This window comes from Notechis scutatus, chromosome 5, assembly GCF_049901735.1.
Source record: "Notechis scutatus isolate UNSWTSFEM ecotype Mainland chromosome 5, rNotScu1.2, whole genome shotgun sequence".
Classification (NCBI taxonomy): Eukaryota; Metazoa; Chordata; class Lepidosauria; order Squamata; family Elapidae; genus Notechis; species Notechis scutatus.
Window position 1 is genome coordinate 24,263,903 of NC_142013.1, and position 21,175 is coordinate 24,285,077.

General features: G+C 36.4%; 1 protein-coding gene across 3 annotated transcripts in view; it reads left to right on the forward strand.

Annotated features, from left to right (window-relative positions):
* Nucleotides 1–21,175, forward strand: part of LOC148130410 (protein furry homolog) — a 48,607-nt gene that overhangs the window by 8,302 nt on the left and 19,130 nt on the right. The window contains exon 1 of one of the 3 annotated variants that reach the window (XM_087966353.1): nucleotides 2,949–3,554. The exons of the other annotated variants lie outside the window; for them this stretch is intronic. Coding sequence (XP_087822479.1) covers nucleotides 3,485–3,554 — 70 coding nt within the window. The 5' untranslated portion in view covers nucleotides 2,949–3,484. Of the gene's footprint in view, nucleotides 1–2,948; nucleotides 3,555–21,175 lie in introns of those variants that run through there. 3 annotated transcript variants of the gene reach the window in all.

Genomic DNA, 21,175 nt, shown 5'->3' on the forward strand with positions numbered 1-21,175 from the left:
ACTCATCCTTGTGCTGCTCTAACATTGGTTTCTGAAGCCACTTGGGGGCAGCAGAGGAACATGTTTCTTATAGGAAAAAAAAAACAAATGTAATAAGTATCTGCATTTGAATCCTACATTTTATCTATCCTAAGATTTGATATGGTATTTCAATTTCTCAGTCATCAGTTTTGGTCTACTTGGGAAGGAGTTTGAGGGTTTTTCTTTTTCTGCTGTTTTGTACAGGTAGAAAATATGAAAATCAGTATTCCTTTTTTCAGGTCATACAGGTAGTATTGCTGATTTGCATTTCAACTGGTAATTCCAGAGCAAGGCAGTTAATGTACACCACATCATGCATGGCTAGTTTCCTGTGTTATGAAAGTACTTGTTAGTAGTTTACTGGCAGATGCTATGAGAACAATTCTATTATAAATATTTTTATCAGAGGACCCTAGACAAAAATGGACATTAATAAGTAATGTAAACTTTGGAGCAGAGCTGGTTATATAAATTAAGTATTTAAGGTTGTTCTTTAAAAATGCATGAAAAGATGCCCTGGTCCTATGTCAAATTATAATAGAAAAGGATACTTTTTCGTTCTAAATAATTGTGTATTTTATTCCCCTCAAATTATAATGTTCATCAATATAGTAAAATTTGCATTTTAATTTTACTAAACTTATTAGAAGTTTTAAACTATATTTTATCTGAAGTTTAATTGCTATTTTATATGCTTAATATATTTCTACCTCTTCCATCTGAAAGCTTCAAGATCAGGTTGTCGCCATCGATTAAAATAATTTAAAATAAAAAATGAGACAGGAAATTGCATAAGACCTTTAAAAACTGATCTCATTTCATATTGTTCTGAATTATATATCAATGCTGGCACCAAGGAAGCCATTCAGAAAGGAACAGGTCCTTCCCTGTTCACCAATAAGTCTAACTTTAGAACATAAGGGCACCAAGAGCAAGCTTAAAATTTTAAATTTAGGAACAGGCTTTTTTCCAGATATACAGACTGCAGCCATTAAGAGCTATTGTCAAAATAAGAAATGTTTTCAGAAATGGACAGTGAACCAATGACATTATTTAAAATTTAGCAATAATTATATTTTGTCTGTTCCATTTAGTAGTCAATGGCTGTGTTTTGACCACCTGAGAAATTAACTGGGATATCTCAACATTCTTCAAGGATAATTAAAAATCGATAAGAAATGACTGCAAGTAGGCAGATCCTGATTTTGCAAGGGTATGTCAAAGAGCCAGGGATGTTTGCAGGGTAGGTCAAAAAAGTCAACATAGTGGCCACAATGTAGTGTTTGAAGCTCTGCCTCTGTAATGGGATATGAGAATGACCTTGGGAGGCACAGAGAGGGAGCCATAGACTAGGCAATGGTCAGATAAGAGCAGCTGAGCTTCCAGAAGGAATGGGGGCATAGCAAATGTCTCAGGGGGACATGCCCAGAGGTGTTATTTAGCAGGTTCTGACCAGTTCTGGAGGACCGATAATGGAAATTTTAAGTAGTTCGGAGAACCAGCAAATACCACTCATCATTCCCTGCCATGACCACCAAGCCACGCCCACAAAACGGGTAGTAAAAAAATTTGAATCCTACCACTGGACATCCCCTCTAGTTTGTTGGACTGTAAAGATGAGATGCAAGAGATGTACTTTTAGACTTGCAAGATTTTGTTAATGTAAACTTATAATAAAGATACAATTAGTATTTCAGGGTATGCTTCTTGTCTCAACTACTTCTGCTGACATCAGTCTTGCAAGTGCTGCTTTTTGAAATTGTGTTCAGAGAGGATTCTAGCACTAATCAAAAAGGGATATAAGGATTTTATAGTTTAAATTCTATGAGGTATCACATATGCTTGTGGTACATAAATAAAGGGTACTATTTATGGCTGTTTGGCTATACACTACCTTTAAATCAGTAGCAATAAGATATAATTGGTATAACTGATGGAACTGAAGAAATTTTCAGAGGGATAACTATGTTGTGCTTTCATTCTAACACTCACTTGTAGCATTTTAAATACTACCATATTTAGTATAATATACTGTACAGCCTTTTTGACTATGTGTGCTAGAAACCTGTCAAAAGCCTCTTCTATTATCTCTCTCTCTCTCTCTCTCTCTCTCTCTCTCCCTCCCTCCCTCTCTCCCTCCCTCTCTCTCTCACACATACACTGTACATGTATATATGTATATACATACTCATACATGCACATACAAATATCCAATGTATGCGTAGAATCTTGTCTGTGGCAACCCAGTTGCTCATCATATGGAAAGTCTATATTTTTGCAACAAATATTGCTTAATGACAATATTCAAGACACTGAAGGCCTTTACAAGCCCACGAAGTAGCCCATGGTCATCCAGTTCATAGTAGTGACAATTTTCAGGGCTCTGGCTTTGTAAAATATACCTTAATTTTGAAAGGGGGAGGTAATCAGGATATTAAGTCTCTTTGATTTCAGTACAATGTTCACGTCTCCTGCTAAAGCAGGTGGCCAACTTGGTATAGGAAAGGGATGTTGTAGCTTGGCCATATCCATGGAATAAGGGGCAAACATAGAGGGGCTTTAATATAGTAAGCCATTATTCCGCTGGCTGCTGTCTCTTTAAATATGACCCAAGCCAAAATGGTATCAGCAGCCGCTCCGATTTGTCTGGTGCCGAGAGAAGAAGAAGAACCCAAACAACTAAGGCAGCGCGGAGCGGCGCCCGGCAAAACCTGGGGGAGGGAGAGGAGGAGAAAAGAGGCACCGTCACTGCACCCTCTGGATGGGTGCAGTTTGGGCTTTACCGCAGCATGATGCAGTTGTTGAGAATTAGGCGTTGTTGTTGTTCTTGGGAGGGAAGCAGCTGACAAGGCAGCAGCTGGCATCAAAACAAAACAAAACCACTCCGGCTGGGTCCCCATCTTCCGTCCCGCGCGCCGGGGCTGCAAGAGAGGAGGGCCCTTGAAGCTGTTCTCGGTGGCGAATCACCGGGCCGCCCCGACTGCCTGGGCTGCTGCGAGGCGTTTTGCAGGAAGAGGTGTTTTTCCTTCCGACCGCTCCTCTCTAATACCCGGCAAGGAAGGAGAAGGAGAAGGAGAAGGAGACAGCGGCGTTCATGCAGCAATAGCCACCGCCGCAGCCCGCAACAGCAGCAGCGCTTTAAAGCGAGCTGGTGGATGGTGAGAAGGGGCGCTTAGACTCTCCCGGGGCTCCGTGCGATGGGGAGGCGGCATGCTCGGTGAAGGATGAGCCGAGGACGAGCATCGCCAAGGCTGCTTCGTTCATTGTCCGTGGACGAGAGAGCGGCAGTAGCTGCCGCTACTGCAGGAGCAAGCGCCCCTCAGGAACGGAAGGAGAGGCTCTGCGGAGACTTCATTTCCTCTTCTGACCCCTCCGTTTACATCACTGACTGGTGACAGTCCCATCTCACCGGCAAAGTACCTGCCGCTGGAGCTGCTCTTGGAGAATCTTGTATGCTGCAACCATGGCCAGCCAACAGGATTCCGGCTTCTTTGAAATCAGTATCAAATATTTACTGAAATCCTGGAGCAATAGTGAGTGAGCTTCCTCCCTCTCCCCCCACCCTTCTCCACCTCCTACAGAATTGCTGGTAGCATGGAGCCAGTGCATCCTTGCCTTGATAACCAAGCTTGATAGCTTGATAACCAAGTGATGTCTTTCTGTGGGGTGAAGGCTCCCATGATGTACTTTAATAGCAAATCTAATTGCGGTTGTAACTATAGCTATGATTATAATCATCATCTTTAGGAGGAAGGTAGGATTTCACTTCCTACCTGGTTTTGCTGGGTTTTTCAAAAGACCTCTCAAGTTCCTCTTCTGAATCTGGAGAAGAGCAGGGTGGCATAATTCTAGTTTCCCATCCTTAAATGTTTTTGCTTGGTTTTGTGACTTTCATTTGTGGGGAGGATGGCTCTTCAACTGAATAGCAGCACTTGACACATTTTGTGTTTCTCCTTCAGGGAGAAACACAGGAAAAAAATGACAAATCATCTTAATATTTTTACATGTCTACTGAACAATAGAGTAAGGTAGAAAGGATGGACTCCTGGTATGATAAGCTATTCAGTATTCACACACTCTCCCCTTTTGTGGTTTTATTGCCTGTGATATTTGTGGCAAAGGATTCTACCTTTTTTCCTGAACCAAATGAGAGAGATCCACAATGTAAACAAATGGGGCTGGAGCTATGCAGTGTTGCAGGGGTCAATATTACTGATGGTAATCCAAGTGGCCTTTATTCTATTTTTTTATATGTAGTAAACATTCTTTATAGTAAAGCTCAGTGAATGTCAAGAATGTGCACTACTAATGTGAAGTTAATTAAAGCCTCTAGTCTGTCTACTTTGATTCTTTTAATAAGTGAAATTTCATTTGAGAAATTTGTCCTGTTTATGCCTACTTTATGTCAGCATATTTGAATGGCATCAGATTCTACCCACGTCTACACTGTGTGCACAATTATTAGGCAAGTGAGTATTTTGACCATATCATTTTAATGCATATTTTCCATCTCCAAGCTGTATAAACTTGAATGCTTATTGGATATAAGCATATCAGGTGATGTATATTTGTGTAATGAGGGAGGGTGTGGCCTAAGGAGATCAACACCCTATATCAAGGTCTGCATAATTATTAGGCAACATCTTTTCCTCAGGCAAAATGGGACAAAGAAGAGATTTAACTGACTCTGAAAAGTCAAAAAATGTAAAAAGTCTTTCAGAGGGTTGCAGCACTCTTGAAATTGCTAAGATGTTGGGATGTGATCATAGAAGCATCAAACATTTTGTTGCAAATAGTCAACAGGATAGCAAGAAACGTGTTGAGAAAAAAAGATGCAAATTAACTGCCAAAGATTTGAGAAGAATCAGATGTGAAGTTACCAGGAGCCCATTATCCTCCAGTGCTGTCATATTCCAGAACTGCAACCTATCTGGAGTGTCCAGAAGTACAAGGTGTTCAGTGCTCAGAGACATGGCCAAGGTAAGGAAGGCTGAAACCCGACGACCACTGAACAAAACACATAAGTTGAAACGGCAAGACTGGGCCAAGAAATATCTGACAACAGATTTTTCAAAGGTTTAGTGGACTGATGAGATGAGAGTGACTCTTGACAGACCATATGGATGGGCCCATGGCTGGATCAGTAAGGGGCAAGAGCTCCATTTTGGTTTAGATGCCAGCAAGGTGGAAGTGGAGTACTAGTATGGGCTGGTATTATTAAAGATGGGCTAGTCAGACCTTTTTGGGTTGAAGATGGACTCAAAATCAACTCCCAAACCTGTTGCCAGTTTTTAGAAGATAATTTCTTCAAGCAGTGGTACAGGAAAAAGTCTGCACCTTTCAGGAAGACTGTGATTTTTGTGCAATACAATGTTCCATCGCATGAATCAAAGTACTCCACTGCATGACCAGCCAGTAAAGGCCTTAAAGATTAAAGACTAATGACACGGCCCCCTTCCTGACCTTACCTATACCCTATTGAGAACTTGTGGGCCCTTTTAAATGGGAGATTTATGATGTAGGAAAACAGTACACAACAGTAATTGGGAGGCTATGGTTGCTGCTGCACAAACAGTTGATCTATAGCAGGTCAAGAAACTGACAGACTCCATAAATGGAAGGCATATGACTGTTATTGAAAAGAAGGGTCACTGATTTTTTTTTGAACTATCAGAAATGTTTGTTTGTACATTTTGAGTTGTTTGCTTATTATTCTCACTTTAACAGATGGAAATAAATGAGTGACATGGGAAACATTTTTCATTTAGTTGCATAATATTCTGCACACTAATAGTTGCCCAATAATTTTGCACACATGGATATTTTCCTAAGAAAGCCAAAACCTCACTTTTATTTTCTTAAATATTCAGGTTTGAGATTTATTAACATTTTGGATTGACCGAGAACACTGTAGTTGTTCAATAATAAAATTAATTCTCAGAAATACAACTTGCCTTATAATTGTGCACACAATGTAAAGTGTGCAGTCTTTCTGGAAGGATACAGCTATTTTGTAATATATATAATTTGTATAATATAAAAAATATTATATCAAAAAATTTACATATGTAATATATAGCTTATTGAGCCCATATCTTCAATTAAATATCATTGGCATATGCTGTGTTTTAAATTTGTATATGGGCTAAGATGCTAATTAGTCAAATACAGATCTAAAATATGGTGTAGAATCAAATGTATCAAAAATATCATTTGTGAATAATGTTGAAAGGCATTGGCTTTATCTGAATTTCTTAACCATACAGTGAATAATATTGTAACAGTGGTGGCATACTAATAATTCTAATCATCATTCTTGTGCATAACATTAAAGCTTTGTTTCTGAGCTATTGTTAACTGATTTAAATAGAGGCTATAGCAGAACAGGAAAAGGAAATAAAACTGTTGGTAGATTTTTGTTATGAACTGGTTCTGATATTTAAATGTGTAAGATGAAAATGATGGCAAAATAGTTTAACTTATATAGTTTCTAATTTTAATGAAAATTAGATGATTATCCTGGCATGTATTTTCCATCCGGTTGAATCATTTTCATTAGCAATGTAATTAGAAGTTATTCAGCTTAACTAAACTATATGTTAAAGTAAAATTTAAAAAAAAATCAACATAATTCTCTGCAATTATGCATAAAAGTTAAATTAGTTATTATCAAACTTTTGTCATTCTATGAAACATTTTTCTCCTCCAGAGAATTTAAGAGGTAAGCGGAGTTATTAAAAAGAATCTGGGTATCAATGAAAGCAAGAATTCAATCAAACTTGTCTTCTGATTTATTTGCTTGAAATATAAAAAACAAATTAAAAACTACTTATTTTAAAAATTGGGAGTGGAAAAAAGCTCCTGTAAATAAGTTGAAGGATGTAGAACTTAGAATAGATTGTATATGGAAAGACTACATTCAACTTTTCTAGGAGCAGAATTATTTTATATGTAAGCCTTTAGTTTCTGGCGGTATTTAGTAGACCCCAGGGTACTCATTAAACCCACAAGATTCCCTATCCTGGCTGTGATATGAGAGGCTTTGATGTCACTTGTTTGAAAAACTGTTGGTGGATGCTTGCCTGGGTTTGGTGCACAACCATTAATATGTACAGGGGTTGAAAGTCTTCATCTGCAGGTTTCTGGCTTGCTATTTGGTACACTACCAAGTAGCACATTAAATACTTTTCATTAAAGACAGAATGGAAACCATTTTGATGTAATAGTTAAGGCATCGGGCTAGTAACTAGGACATTGTGAGTTTTAGTGCCAGTTTAAGCACAAAGCCTAGAAGGTGAAGATGGTCTACTCATTTTCTCTTAGCCCTAGGACAAGGTAATGACAAACTACTTCTGAAAAATCTTGCCAAAAAAATTGTGGGGATTTTTCCAGGCAGTCTCCAAGAATCAGCCATGATTGAATGGAAGAAAAAAAGGAGAGGTTGGACAGCATGGGAAGGTTTTGAGTTATAGAACAATAATTTTAAAAATGCAAAAAACCTTTGTCATTCAACTAGTGGTCTATTTATCTACTGTCATGCTTAATTTTGCTAATATCCAACTGATCACCTGGAACAGAATATAATTTGAACATAATTCACATTGCAGAACTGGTCAAAAGGGCCCTGCAGAGATTATATTACCTGAAACTTCTCAGAAAACAACAACTGAAGGTTACTGCTGGTAACCTTCTACCGCTGCACCAGAGGTGTCATTCAGCAGGTTCTGACCAGTTCTGGAAAACCGGTAGCAGAAATTTTGAGTAGTTTGGAGAACTGGCAAATACCACCTCTGACTGGAGATTTTACAGTATCCTTCCCCGCCACAACCACCAAGCCCTGCCCACAGAACTGGTAGTAAAAAAAATTGAATCCCACCACTGCGCTGCACCATAGAGAGTATCTTAACTTACTGCATCTGTGTATGGTTCGCCAATTGCACAGTGGCAGATAGGACAGCACACCAGAGGGTTAACGTCATTCCCAGAGGATCATCGGTTGCCCTCTTCCCTCTTTGGAAGTGCTTTATAGCTCCTGCTGCCTTAAGAAAGTTCAAAACATTCTCAAAGATCCATCTCATCCTGGGCACTCTTTTTTGAACTATTACCATCTGGCAGACGGTACAGGATAATAAAAACAAGGACAAATAGGCTGAAAAAACAGCTTCTATCCCAGGGCAGTAACTCTATTGAATTCTATTGTATAGTGCAATATTACTGCAATATCAGGGGTTTTCAATTCAATGTATAGAATGTGAAGGATGTGTGTTCGTGTTTATTTTCATAGTCATAATGTACACTGAAGATGGTATGTACTTTCATTGTATGAGGCGCAATGACAATAAAGTAAACTAAACTAAACTAAATAATAAACCCTTCTATTCTTCAGGGTGGTTGCAAAAGAAACATTAGAAGAGTTTACATTTGTTTTTCATTAATTGCAATCTATTATTCTATTCATACTCTAAAACGGGTGTCAGACTGGATCAGCACTGTAGTTGTCTACCATGGGCTGGGCCGGGGGGGGAGAGGAGACGGGACGGACACCCTTCTGCATCACCCTGCAGGCCAAAATGGGACATGGGAGGCATGGGTGGCCCCCGTGTGCCCCATTTTCAACCTTGACACCCTCCTGCTGCCCCCCCGCCCGTTTTATCTGGTAGGGTGCTGCAAGAGACTGTCCAAGCTAAAAACAGGCTGTGCAGGAGCCACCCCACAGCCCGTTTTCACTAGCAGAGGCACCACTGGCTGGTCCTTTGCTATTTCCAGGCTGGCACCGTGTGCTGGATCTAAGCACCCCATGTGCCGGATATGGCTCGCGGGCCTTGAGATTGACACCCCTGCTCTAAAATGTGATATAAGACAAATAGCGGTTAACTCAAGCTGGAAACAGAAGTTTCTCATTTCCTACTTATAGCTAGGTGAAGAAGAGGTGAGAAAGGGTGTGATATTTGCCAAGTCATAGTAAATGAGTTTGGAACTAGCTTAGTCTTTTTTCTTATTATTTGTTTCTGTAATTTAAAATATAATAGGATTGCATAAAAAAGGGGGAAAAAATGTAAGTTTTTCCAGGATGAAGAACTACTAAAAAAAAAACCTGCAAAACTAATCCATTAAGAAAAAGAGACAAAATCTCATTGGAACAAAAGATCAACATTAAATTCAGGCTGAAAATAAAAATGAAAAGCATGCACTATTTGTTCTTTTCTTTTACCTGAATTAAAAAATTGACCATGGATAAATCCTTCAAAGAAAGCTGGGCATTTTCTAATGTACATTTTTGATTCAGGTTTTTCCTTACCTTTTTTTTTTTCTTAGTGGATTTTTCTGTAACTGAACAATATTGTATTCTGAAATAAAATACTTGGAATTTTCCATTTCAGGAGAGGGTTTAAAATATTTATTTTCACAACAATTTAATGTTATTCTTTCAACATACAGTATATGTTAAGATTTAATTTTAGATGTATTGCTTTTATTGCTTGTAAGATGCCCAGAGGCACTAAGTGGGTGGGTGGCGAGGATAAACATTTCCATGTAAATGAAAATGTATAGAGGAAATAGTTACTCTAGAAATCTGTCACACTGAGTTGTTGTTGGTCAAAAGACATACAGTGTTTAGGACCCACTGATTCAGAAAGTTTTGCTTAAAGAGCCATCTTCAACTACTCTGAGACATATTAATGTGTTTGCATATCCCAGTTTTAAAACACTGAGTCATCTTTACCTAATGGATTCTTGATGTTGAATACATAGATTAATAGAACATCAGAATGATAGATTTGAATGACATTGTTAAAAGCTTGCTTTTAAAGCTATTGCTTAATATTTGCAAATAATGTGACTTATGCTTATTTATTTAAAACATTTAGATCAGGGATCTTCAAACTTGGCAAATTGAAGACTTGTAGACTTCAACTCCCAGAATTCCTGAGCTAACATCACAGGAGGAGGAATTCTGGGAGTTGAAGTCCACAAGTCTTAAAGCTGACAAGTTTGAAGACCCCTGATTTAGATGACCACCCGTCTTGAACCAACTTCAGGGTAGCTCAAAACCTCAAAATAAAAACAGTATCTAAGGTAAAATAAAAAACATTAAAACAACATGGCTAAGTTTTCCCATGCAGTCCAGAACAAGGTCCTCCCATACCAAACTCAGCTTATTCCAGCCCTTGGGGGAAAATGCTGTTAACTATGACATATATTTCACACGTGGCATCATTAGGCTGGAGATACAGTCTGCTAAGCATTTTTTTTTAGTATGATTTAGTGAAACATGTGACAATATGGTGAATAGAGTTTAGAGTAAATGTTTATGCAGTGATGTTTTTCATGGGAAAGCAAATCCAGAGTTTTATGTGAAGTGTAGACTTTTTGGCCTTTAATTGCAGCCCTTCTTTGAAAGATCAGCTGATCAAATTAGATGGCTAAACAGCAGGGTGTTGAAAGATGTAAAAATGGTTTGGGACAACTTTGTTGCCGAAAGTGAGTTGTCAAGTGACCTGAATCTTGAGGATAGACAGAATTTTTGAAGTAAGCAATAGCCAGGTAATAAATAGATTTTTTTTCTGAAAAAAACACCTAAGATTAGATGAAATGGGCATATAAATTTCCATTTATATTTCCCTCATAAAGCATAATCCTATGCTAATTTTTTGTATTTATCTATTATTTTATAAAATAGAATTTTAAAAAATATCTGGCATATTTACTTATAAACGTTCCTCTTTACACATACAGTATTTGATTTTTCCAAAATATGTAGCTTAATGACACACTTTAATAATCAGGAACAGTGTGATATCAATCAGTGCTATTTGGTTTGGCTTTGTGTACTTATTCCTATCTGTATTTATTCCTGTAAGCTTGATTAGGCTGATTTATTTGTGATGTAAAAGATTTTCTTGGGATAGAACACAGGAACAATTAAGATACAAGAACAGAGTTAAACTTAACAATGACTATAAAAAACAGGCATGCACATGCACACACACACACATTTCAATCTGCAATATCATATAACGTACAGCACTTTGCTATGAATGAAGCAAAATAAATTAATCATTCAGTAAAATATAGTTTTTATAAATACTGTACTATTATCAAAAATAATAAAAAGTTAATATTTAACACCCACACATATCACATCATAACTTGTTTGGATTTTAGCCCCAAGATTATTAACAGACGGTACACAAGTTCATTCAGATCTCCACAATATGCTTGGTTATACAGGGTGCTTAGATCTGGCCTGCAGGGGCCAGCCTGGAAATAGCAAAGGACTGGCCCGCAGTACCTCTGCTAACAAAAATGGGGTGCAGGCAGCCACCCCACCCCCTGCAACTGCTTTTGGCCTCTGGAGTCGTTCAGGAGGCCTTCCAGGCCCAAAATGGAGCCTCCGGATTCACCTAGGAGGCCATCCAGACCCAAAATGGGGCCTCTGGAGTCACTCAGGAGGTTGTCCAGATCCAAAATGGGGCCTTCGGAGTCACGCACGAGGCTTTCCAGGCCCAAAACGGAGCCTCCAGAGTCGCCCAGGAGGCCTTCCAGGCCAAAAATGGGGCCTCGGGAGCAGGAGGCTGTCCTTGACTCAGAAGATTATAAAAGGGAAGAAAAGTAAACTATTTTACCTTTCAGGCTTGCAGTGTGGCCTTTGTTATTCACAAGAAAAAAGCATGAATAACAAGACCACGGATAATAGGGTGTTTTAAAAAAAATATTTTACACGTGTCTGCCATTTTGCATATACATAAAATTAAAAAATATATAAAAAACCATGAATACATGAAACTATTTACCTTAGACACCAAGATCCAGAATATATTTTCTAACCAGAGATAATGAGAGCCATTTGCACTGCTATTCAAGAGTATTGTTAGGTGCTTATGTATTTTTTTTCTCTGATAAACAGACAGAGTTCCTGGGTTTATTCAAAGTAATTAATATCTACAGTTCTTGTCTACATGAAAACAGCAGTCTCAGGCATATAGACAACAGCTGTGTACACCTGGTTTTCACAATGGAATGCAATTGCTCTTCTGAGAAATTTTGGCCAAATCATTGTTATAACATGGAATTTTTGCATTACTCTTAGCAGAAACATTCTTAGCATATATTCCATTACATATTGCATTGTACAATAATTTAATAACCTCACTCATTAAAAACTTAACATTAAATTACTTAATTAAGTATAAAAATAATCAAGCTCCATGATTATTTCCACTTCTAAGTCAGCTGGATTAAATGTCATGATTTTAAGGAGGATTGCCAAAACATTTATTATGAATCATGCTGTTTATCAGGTATCTTAACATTTACATAAATTCTTAACAGTTGTTTCATAAAAACAACTTATTTTGACCATGAGAATTTCCCTAGATTATTTTTTTTATTATTTTCTGTGGATTGATTTGTTATTCTATAAACGAAAACCTTCATAGAGACATTCAAATTATTCAGGAACAAATGTGTTTAACATTCCAACCTAAGGAAGTTGGAATGCATTGTACTACTTTCTGTACAGACACTTCAAGAAGAATTAAGATCAAGAGCAAAGAAATTCTCATTAATACATTTGTACTAAACTTTTTAATAAAACAAATATTTGCCATACCAATAGAATGGGAAAGAGAGTTGAAATATACAGCAATCAAAATGTGTTGTAATAGAAATAACTAAAGAATCGCGGAAGCATCCGGCAGATATTTGCAAATTAGGAATGCATTTTTTCAACTTGATGATATTCAGTTTTGAAGCTCAAACCATAAAGATGTAGATAACTCAAGGTTGATTATGAATGAAGGCAAATAGATAGATGTACCCTGGAAGGATTCAATCTGGATCAGTCACTGGGATCAGAGGTAAGTTATTCCAAGTAAAGCTGCCTTTTGTAGTTGACTGATGGGGATTTTGTCAATGCCAATGGTATTTAAATGATGCTCCAATTGTTTTGGGATTGCACACAAAGCATCTATTAGTGTTGATACTACCTTTGCTTTCTTTGCTTTGCCATAGATGTTCTATTTTTATTTGCAGGACTTTGAATTTTGTTAACTTCTCCTGTTTTTTCTGTTCTATTGTGCTGTCTCCAAACACTGTAATATCTACTATTTAGTGGTTTGGGTTGTTTTGGTCTTTCCTATCAATAATTATTAAGTCTGTGATGTTACGTGATAGGTATTTGTCTGTTTGAATCCTAAAATCACAAGGCACTTTAGCTTCATTTTCTATTACTTTCTCTATTTTATAATTCCACCAGTTCTTGCTTGCAGGCAAATGGAGTTTTTTGCAGATCTTCCAATGCACTATTATTACTTCTTGGTCATGCTGTTTTTTGCAGTCAGTCTGCAACCTTCTTGCAGCAGCTAACCAGGTGGTCCACTGTTTCTTCAGGTTCTTTGCAGAGGCAGCACTTGCTGTCTGTTGTTATCTTCTCAATTCTGGCTTTGTATTAATTTGTTCTTAAGGTTTAGTCTTGTGCAACCAGAATTAGCCCATCTATTTCTTTCTTCAACTTTCCTGCTCCTAGCCATTTCCAAGTGTTGTTATTATTTGCTTTGCCTGTTATTCTTTAATGTATTGGCCATGAATTGTTTTCCTATCTTTCTTTTCTCTTCTTCGTAAGGTCTTTCTTGTCTGTTTGGTCTCACCAGTTCTCAGTAAGCCTGATATAGTTACTTCTGATATACTTGCTTCAGTGCATTTTCTTCACTATCCTTCAGATATTCTTCCAAACCCTTTTACTTCTTCAACCATCTGACACGCTTGCAATATTCTACGCCTACCCATTTTCCTTGGTAAATAAAGTCTGTCAATATCCTTCATATCCCAGGATGAAGGACATGATTCATTGTCATTTTTCTGGTCTTCCTGTCCAAGGCTTTAGTTCTGCTTGAGTCCAGTCCAGTATTCCAGATGTGTATCTAATGACCGGAATTATGCAGGTGTTAATTGCCTTGATGATATTTGAACTTTTAAGATCTTCTTCACTCACATGATATATTCATTTCTAATTCTTTTCATGAATTCAGTGTGCTTGGTGTTGTCAGGTTGAAGGATGCCCAGTATTTGTAGTGATCATCTTCATCCAGATTCTTGATGCTGTTTCCATAGGGCATCTTGATTCCTTCAGTGTTCATTATGTTTCCCCATTTGATGGTTATTATTTATTTGTATCCCACATGGTTTTTTTTCAAATATTTCTAGGCAGCAAAAATATCCAACACACCTGCAGTCATGTGATTATAATTCAGTCATTTGTAACTTTTCCTGCTGGTTTCCCACCAGCAAGGTCAATGTGGAAGTCAGAAGAGGATCATAAGTCACTCTGGGAAGTCACACTTCTCCTGCCATTTTTTAAGAATGGTAACACTCCTTCCTCACCCCTCTGTACTTCACAGCACTCATCCATCTGCTATCAGCTATCCTATTTGTAAGCTGCCTAAGGAAAGACTTATTGTGGCTGAGACTTGCTACTCAGTGCTAGCTTCCCCATTGACTTTGCTTGTTGGAAGCTGGCAGGAAGTTACAAGTTATGGTCCTTGTTTAACAACAATGTAAGCCCTATATGTGATTCTATTGGATTCACACTTTTTCTTCTTGCCTCAGTCTTACAACTTGCTGCTTTTTTGGGGTATAAGTTGAATTGTGAAGCATTGTTCCTGAGCTTGGTTATCCTTGATACTCATTCAACCTTTTTGTGTCCTATCCAAATCTCCCTTCTATCCTGCCCATCCTCTGTCCTGTTCAGCTTTCCTCTGATTTTCATTTCACTTGCACTTTCAGCTGACTATCTATGGCAAGATTGCGTTAGTAGAAGTTGAAAACTATATTTCTTGATTAATGTCTTTTAAGTACAGTATCAGTTAATGATCTAAAACTCAGTATATATATAAATAACAGATCACATAAAGAGAATATAGATTGTTTTTCTGAATTCAGAAATATTATTAATTATTTGTCTACAGTGAATAAACCTAATTATAGGATCTCTCTTGTTGAATAAAATGCCAACAGTCACGTCCAGGCTGCAGTTTGGCAATTTGCTGTCCGTGTTATTTTGAGTCCCACAGCTGTTGAACTGTTTTGATTGTTTCAGTAGATCAACAGCTCAGCATCTGTTAATTTAGAAAAGTGTTTTAACCTGGATGCCTACTCAAAGCAAAAACAGCTGAATACAATTTTAATACTGTAGCCTTAGTCATGACCTGTGATGCTTTACAGGTGAGTTATATGAAACAGAATCTGAAAAAGTAGTCAGTCAGGCTGGGAAAATATCTGGAGTTGAAAGCAAAGTATGATTTGGAAAGTGCCTAAGCACGCACATAGCACCTGTTGATGAAGCAGCTGCGTCTTTTCCTGGGTCATGTATGGGCTGTGTTCCTGGTGAAAGGGAGACAAACAAGTTATTTTACAAGAAAAAAACTCAGGAACACCGTACATGCTCCAATTTGATATTCATTTTTGAATAGATTATACTTAGAAGTAGATTCATGGTTATAATTTTAGGTGGAAATATTAGCATGTTTCCATTCGTCCTCGGCTTCATTTGTTCTCTTTCCATATATTTCTATTTAATGTCAATAAAACCTATGAAGAGCATCCAAGTTTCTTATACTGAAAGCCTGATAAATTAGCATTCTACCTTAGGTTAGCATGATTAATATCAGTGGTTGTTAGTATTGATATAGCAATCATAGATAAAGGAAGATTTTGATTCTAAAAGCAAAAATGGGCTTCACTTGATTCCCCCAAATATCGAAACTGGTGTGTTGTTGAAAGAAGCAGACTTTAGGTTCTTGAGAGGGGATGGCGCAGATTATGCCTGTAGAAGAAGTTAAATACGTATATAAATCCTTAAATATACACTACAAAAGTAAACTTTCATTTACATGCCTATCTCATAATTTGTGTTTGCATTTATGTGAACATACAAAATGATTTTTTTTTCCAGAAGCACCATAGAGCTGATCTCATGATACCAGGAATAATAATTCATTATGCCAAAATAGCATGTCATTGTGCCTGTTACAAAGTGATGTCCCAATACAAATGTTCTCAGGCGGCATGTGATGTTTATTGTTAATTATCTATACAAGTTGTTTGTTTTATTTACACAATGCTTCACATTGTTTTATTTTCATGTCAGTTAAACATCACTAATAATATACAAGTTTTAAATTCTCATTCGTTGACTGATTACTATTTGTTGATTTGTTGAAAGTCACTCATTTTGGGGAGAATGCCTATCCACTTGTTGAATGAAGCAAATACTTAATTGCATATTTAAAAGAAGAACTAAAAGGTGGGTACAAAGGATGGCAATATTTGGGGGAAATTGCAGCTTTTTCATTTCTGTTGGGTTTATAAAGAAATGGCCAGAGGTTTGTAGTATACAGTATAAAAGATAGAATAGTATCTGGATTACCAGAAGATGATCTTGCATTTGTTTGAATCTTATAACTTTCTCGTTTTAGAACAATCTAAGAAAGGCATTGAAAATGCAATTTAAAATGTTCAAGATTTTAGCTAATTTCTCCTGTTTCATCTAGGGCAGCTAGTGAGGCATAGATGAAGATAATATAGGAATCACAAAAAAGAATGAGCTCCAGTTTTCTCAAGAAGTTAGTCTTTAGTGTAAACCCCATAACATGTCCTATTGCTGTAGCTTTTATACAGGTAGTACCAAAGGTCAGGTCTATAAACTAATCACAAAAAGTTTTATTAAGTTATTTTTTTCCAGATAAAATGTTACTATACTTGGGAATGTTCAAAGATCATGCATCAAACGAATAAGCAATTGTTTAAAAGAAAGTGGCAGCCAATTAAATATAATAAGTTGTCTGTGGGGGACCTGACTTTTGATACCCCCTGAAAAATTGTTTTCTCTTTCACTTTGGACTCAGAAGAAGAAGAAAAGAATGAGGAAATGGATGCTGCTCTTCCATTGTCCTTTCTCTGGCACTGCTTCATTTAGAGAGCATGTAAGCAGGCAGTAATAAAGAAAAGGCAGCAGAACAAAATTAACAGGGGTGGGATTCTACCAGTTTGCACCTATTCGCTAGAACTGGTTGTTAACATTCTAAGCACTTTGGAGAACCGGTTGTTAGAAGAAATTACTGGCCCAATCCTGTAAGGAAGGCAGGAAGGAAACATTCTGGTGTTGCTTACAGAAACTGCCTCTCTGTTAAACCTTATTACATTCTTGGCATTCTTGGTTCTCAGGAACTTCTCTGGAGTTTTTTCCCTCCTTTGCTGGTACTTTGCTTGTGTGGAGTGACCATTCAAAGTTACAATGGCACTGAAAAAAGTGACTGATGACCATTTTTCACACTTACGTCTGTTGCAGCATCCCCACAGTCATGAGAGGCCAGGCGAGGAGATGCGTGCCTCGATGTGAGTGATATTGAGTTGGCCACGCCCAGCCAATAACATGACCACCAACTAAGCCATGCCTACAGAACCGGTTGTTAAAAAAATTGAATCTCATCCCTGAAAATTAGGGTGTTGTAGGAGTTGTTAGTAGGCTTTCTACACATACTTCGGATGCTAAATTATAATAATAGACAGGGTAAAACAGTCAGCATATAATAACAATAACAACAATAATAATATACTGCTTGCTAAATCTAGAGTACTTTCAGACTGGTACAATAAAGCTAAGCTTAATATAGATTTTAAAAATCATTATGTTAGATGTGCCATATTGAGAATATGAAAGAATCATTATGTTAGATGTGCCATATTGAGAGTATGGTAGAGATATAAAATGAACGATGAACCTGAAAACACCTTTATGGCTCTCAGCACAAGAAACTTTATAAATGAGAAATGATGATGATGATGATGATATCATTTGCCTGTAAGCAATTGGACCATAAAATAGAAAAAGTCATAGAAACTGAAAAAGTTAAATTGCTCTGGGACTTTAGAATCCAGACAGACAGGCACCTGCCACATAACACCCTGGACTTAACAGTTGTCGATAAGAAAGACAAAAAGTGGATAGTGGATGTGGCAGTGCCTGGAGACAGCAGTATAGAAGAGAAGGAACTGAAGAAGATAACAAAATACAAAGACCTACAAATAGAAATAGAACGACTATGGCAAAGGCAAGCAAGGGTAGTACTAATAGTAATAGGCGCCTTGGGTGCAATCCCAAAACAACTGGAGCACCACTTGAACACCACAGGCATTGACAAATTTGCCATCAGTCAATTGCAGAAGGCAGCTTTACTTGGAACAGCTTCCATCCTGTGGCGATATCTGTAACACCATCAAACATCCAGATTTGCCTATCCCAGGTCCTTGGTAAGGATTCGATAGGTAGACAAAAATTCCAAACCCAGTCTGAACATCTGGCTGACTGTGCAATAAATAATAATAATAAATGGTTAACATATTGTGAGATCAAGGGGAATGTATAATAAAATTAAGAGAACTACTGTTAATAGAGGCAATAGTTGATAACTATTTACAATAGTTTTCTTAAAGTTGTCAGAAACATTTAAAGTAGACAGAGTAATTTATGGTATACCATGTAAGACAGAATTTAAAATGGAATTGTGTACAAATAATAAACATATAATTGCTAAACTGTCAACTTTTATTGAAATTTGAATGGAGGTCAAAGAATGTGATAAAATGGGCTAAAATGTTTGCTTATAATATACAAATGGAACAATGGGAACATATGTCATTAAAAGGATTGGAATTTAAAGTATACTGTAATCTTAAGAAGAATCTTTATAAAATGATGTGCCTTTGATATATGATACCGGAAAATTATCCAGAATGTATAAATGTACTTCAAATTTAGAAATATGAACAACTAGGGTCATTTTATTATGGTTGGTAGATATGTAGAAAAGCTAGAAAATTCTGCCAAATACATATAGGGTCAAATACAAACAGTAATTCAGAGGATTTTACAGGTTAACATTCAGTTGAAACTATAACCTTTTCTCTTGGAACTGATGAATAAGCAGTTAGAAAAGAGCCATGAAACACTTTTTATATGCATAATTATTGTATGCACGAACATGGAAAGATTTGGCAGTACCTAGAATGGAGAAGAAATGATTGGTGGAGATGACAGATCTTGCTGAAATGGCTAAAGTGACTTTTTGATTAGACAGAGAACAGAATATATGTATATATTGGTGATTGGAAACTGGTTGACTTTTTGCATAAAAATAAGAAAAAATAAAATGATTGCTATTTTTGATGATTAGACATAATAGATAATACAAGACAAATTCCTTGTGTGTCCAATTACACTTGGCCAATAAAGAATTCTATTCTATAGTATTCTTTCTAACTTTAGAGACAGAGAAGCTAAAATAGTTATATTTTATATATAAAGACATGTATATATATAACTTTTGGGAAAATTAGAAGCCATGTCTTTATATATTTGTTTATCTTTTTTCTTCCTATTTTTCTTCTACAATTGTTTTCTTTCTGCACTTTTATTTTTTATCTTTTCTCTCTTTCTCTTTCCCCTTTTATATTCTATATTAGTTTGTAATAGTACTCATTACTTTTCTTAAAACTTTCAATAAAAATCATATATAAAACTACTTTCAGACATCTCCCTAATTAGCTATAACTTACAACAGTAAATACAGAAGCCTTGGTGTAGGACAAGTCTTATAAATTTCCACGATGTAACAGTACAGTATTTGCCATGCTGGCCAATGTTTTTGGATGGAATCTGCTTTAATTGGCTTGCCCCCTAGAGTTCATGGAAGAAAGGCAGGATATACATGCAGTAAGTCTTTTTATATTTGCTTATGGGCAGTTTTTCCAATATTTTAACTTTATTGCTATTAAACTTATTTGACTGATACTGTAAGAGAAATGAAAAGAAGGAAAGACATGCTAGTATTCAGCTAAGCAAAAGTACTTGAGATAATTTATGAGAACATGTTCTAAGATTAATTCTACTGTCATGTTTGAAAATATTTTTCCATTTAACAGGACAAAATAACATTTACAAAATTATTTATTTATGCAAAGTTAAATTTTGATGCTCTATTTATATTGGTTATATGCTAGCAGTTATAATTGTAGATAGTTATTTACAGAGAAATTTAAAACAACAGTTCAACGTTTGTTTTCCTCCACTGCCTTACAGGAAAGTTCTCATTTGAAAGGCAATGTTAAATAATTTCTTAGTAAATATTTTATGGCTAACAGCATTATATTTACTTTGTATGTGACTGAAAACGTAGTAACTGAATTTAATATTTTCAATCTATCAAGAAATGTGACCATATAAACTTTTGTTTACAAATTATATTTGTGTACAGTATTGTCCCGTAAAGAGTTCATACATTGTTCATTACTTTAAGGAAGCTGATGGAGATACTGCACTATTTTCTTCTTCATCACCCTTTTCATCTTTTAACTATATCTTTTATTTATTTCACTGAAATTTCTACATTTCATTGTTGTCCAGAGTCATTGAGAGTTGGGAGGCACACAGATTTAATGTTATGACTACTTACTGTATTATTTTTAGTATTAGTATTTTACATTAGTATGGTATTATTATAAGTATTAGTGTTTAGTATTTTTCTTATGGTCATTTTTATATGTAGATTTTTGATTTTGATATAAATGTATAGGTAGTCCTCAATTTATAACCATTTATTTAGCAATCGTTTGAAATTTTGATGGGAATGAAAAAAGTGACTTGTGACCAGTCTTTATACTTATAACCGCTGAGGCATCGGCAACCAACATGTATTTACAACAGTTGCAGTATTCCAAGGTCACATGATCCACATTTGCGATCTCAGTTAATTTCCAACAGTCAAAGTCAATGGGGGAAGCTGAATTCGCTTTACCACCAGGGCAAAAAAAGATCTAAAATCTGCACTACTCATTTATCTCATTTATCTGCTTAGCAATGAAAGTTGTAAGTAGAAGACTATCTGTAGATTATGAATGTCTATGGGGAAGCAAGGAGGTAATAAATTCCTTTATGTCTTCATTAAATGAGCGTCATGTGACTACAACTTACACTGTTATTTCTGATTTCTTTGGCTCTAAACTGGTTGTGAAATACATAAATGATGATCGTGTGACATAGGGTGCTGCAGTGGTTGTAAATGTAAAGACTGGTTGTAAAGTTACTTTTTCAGCGCCA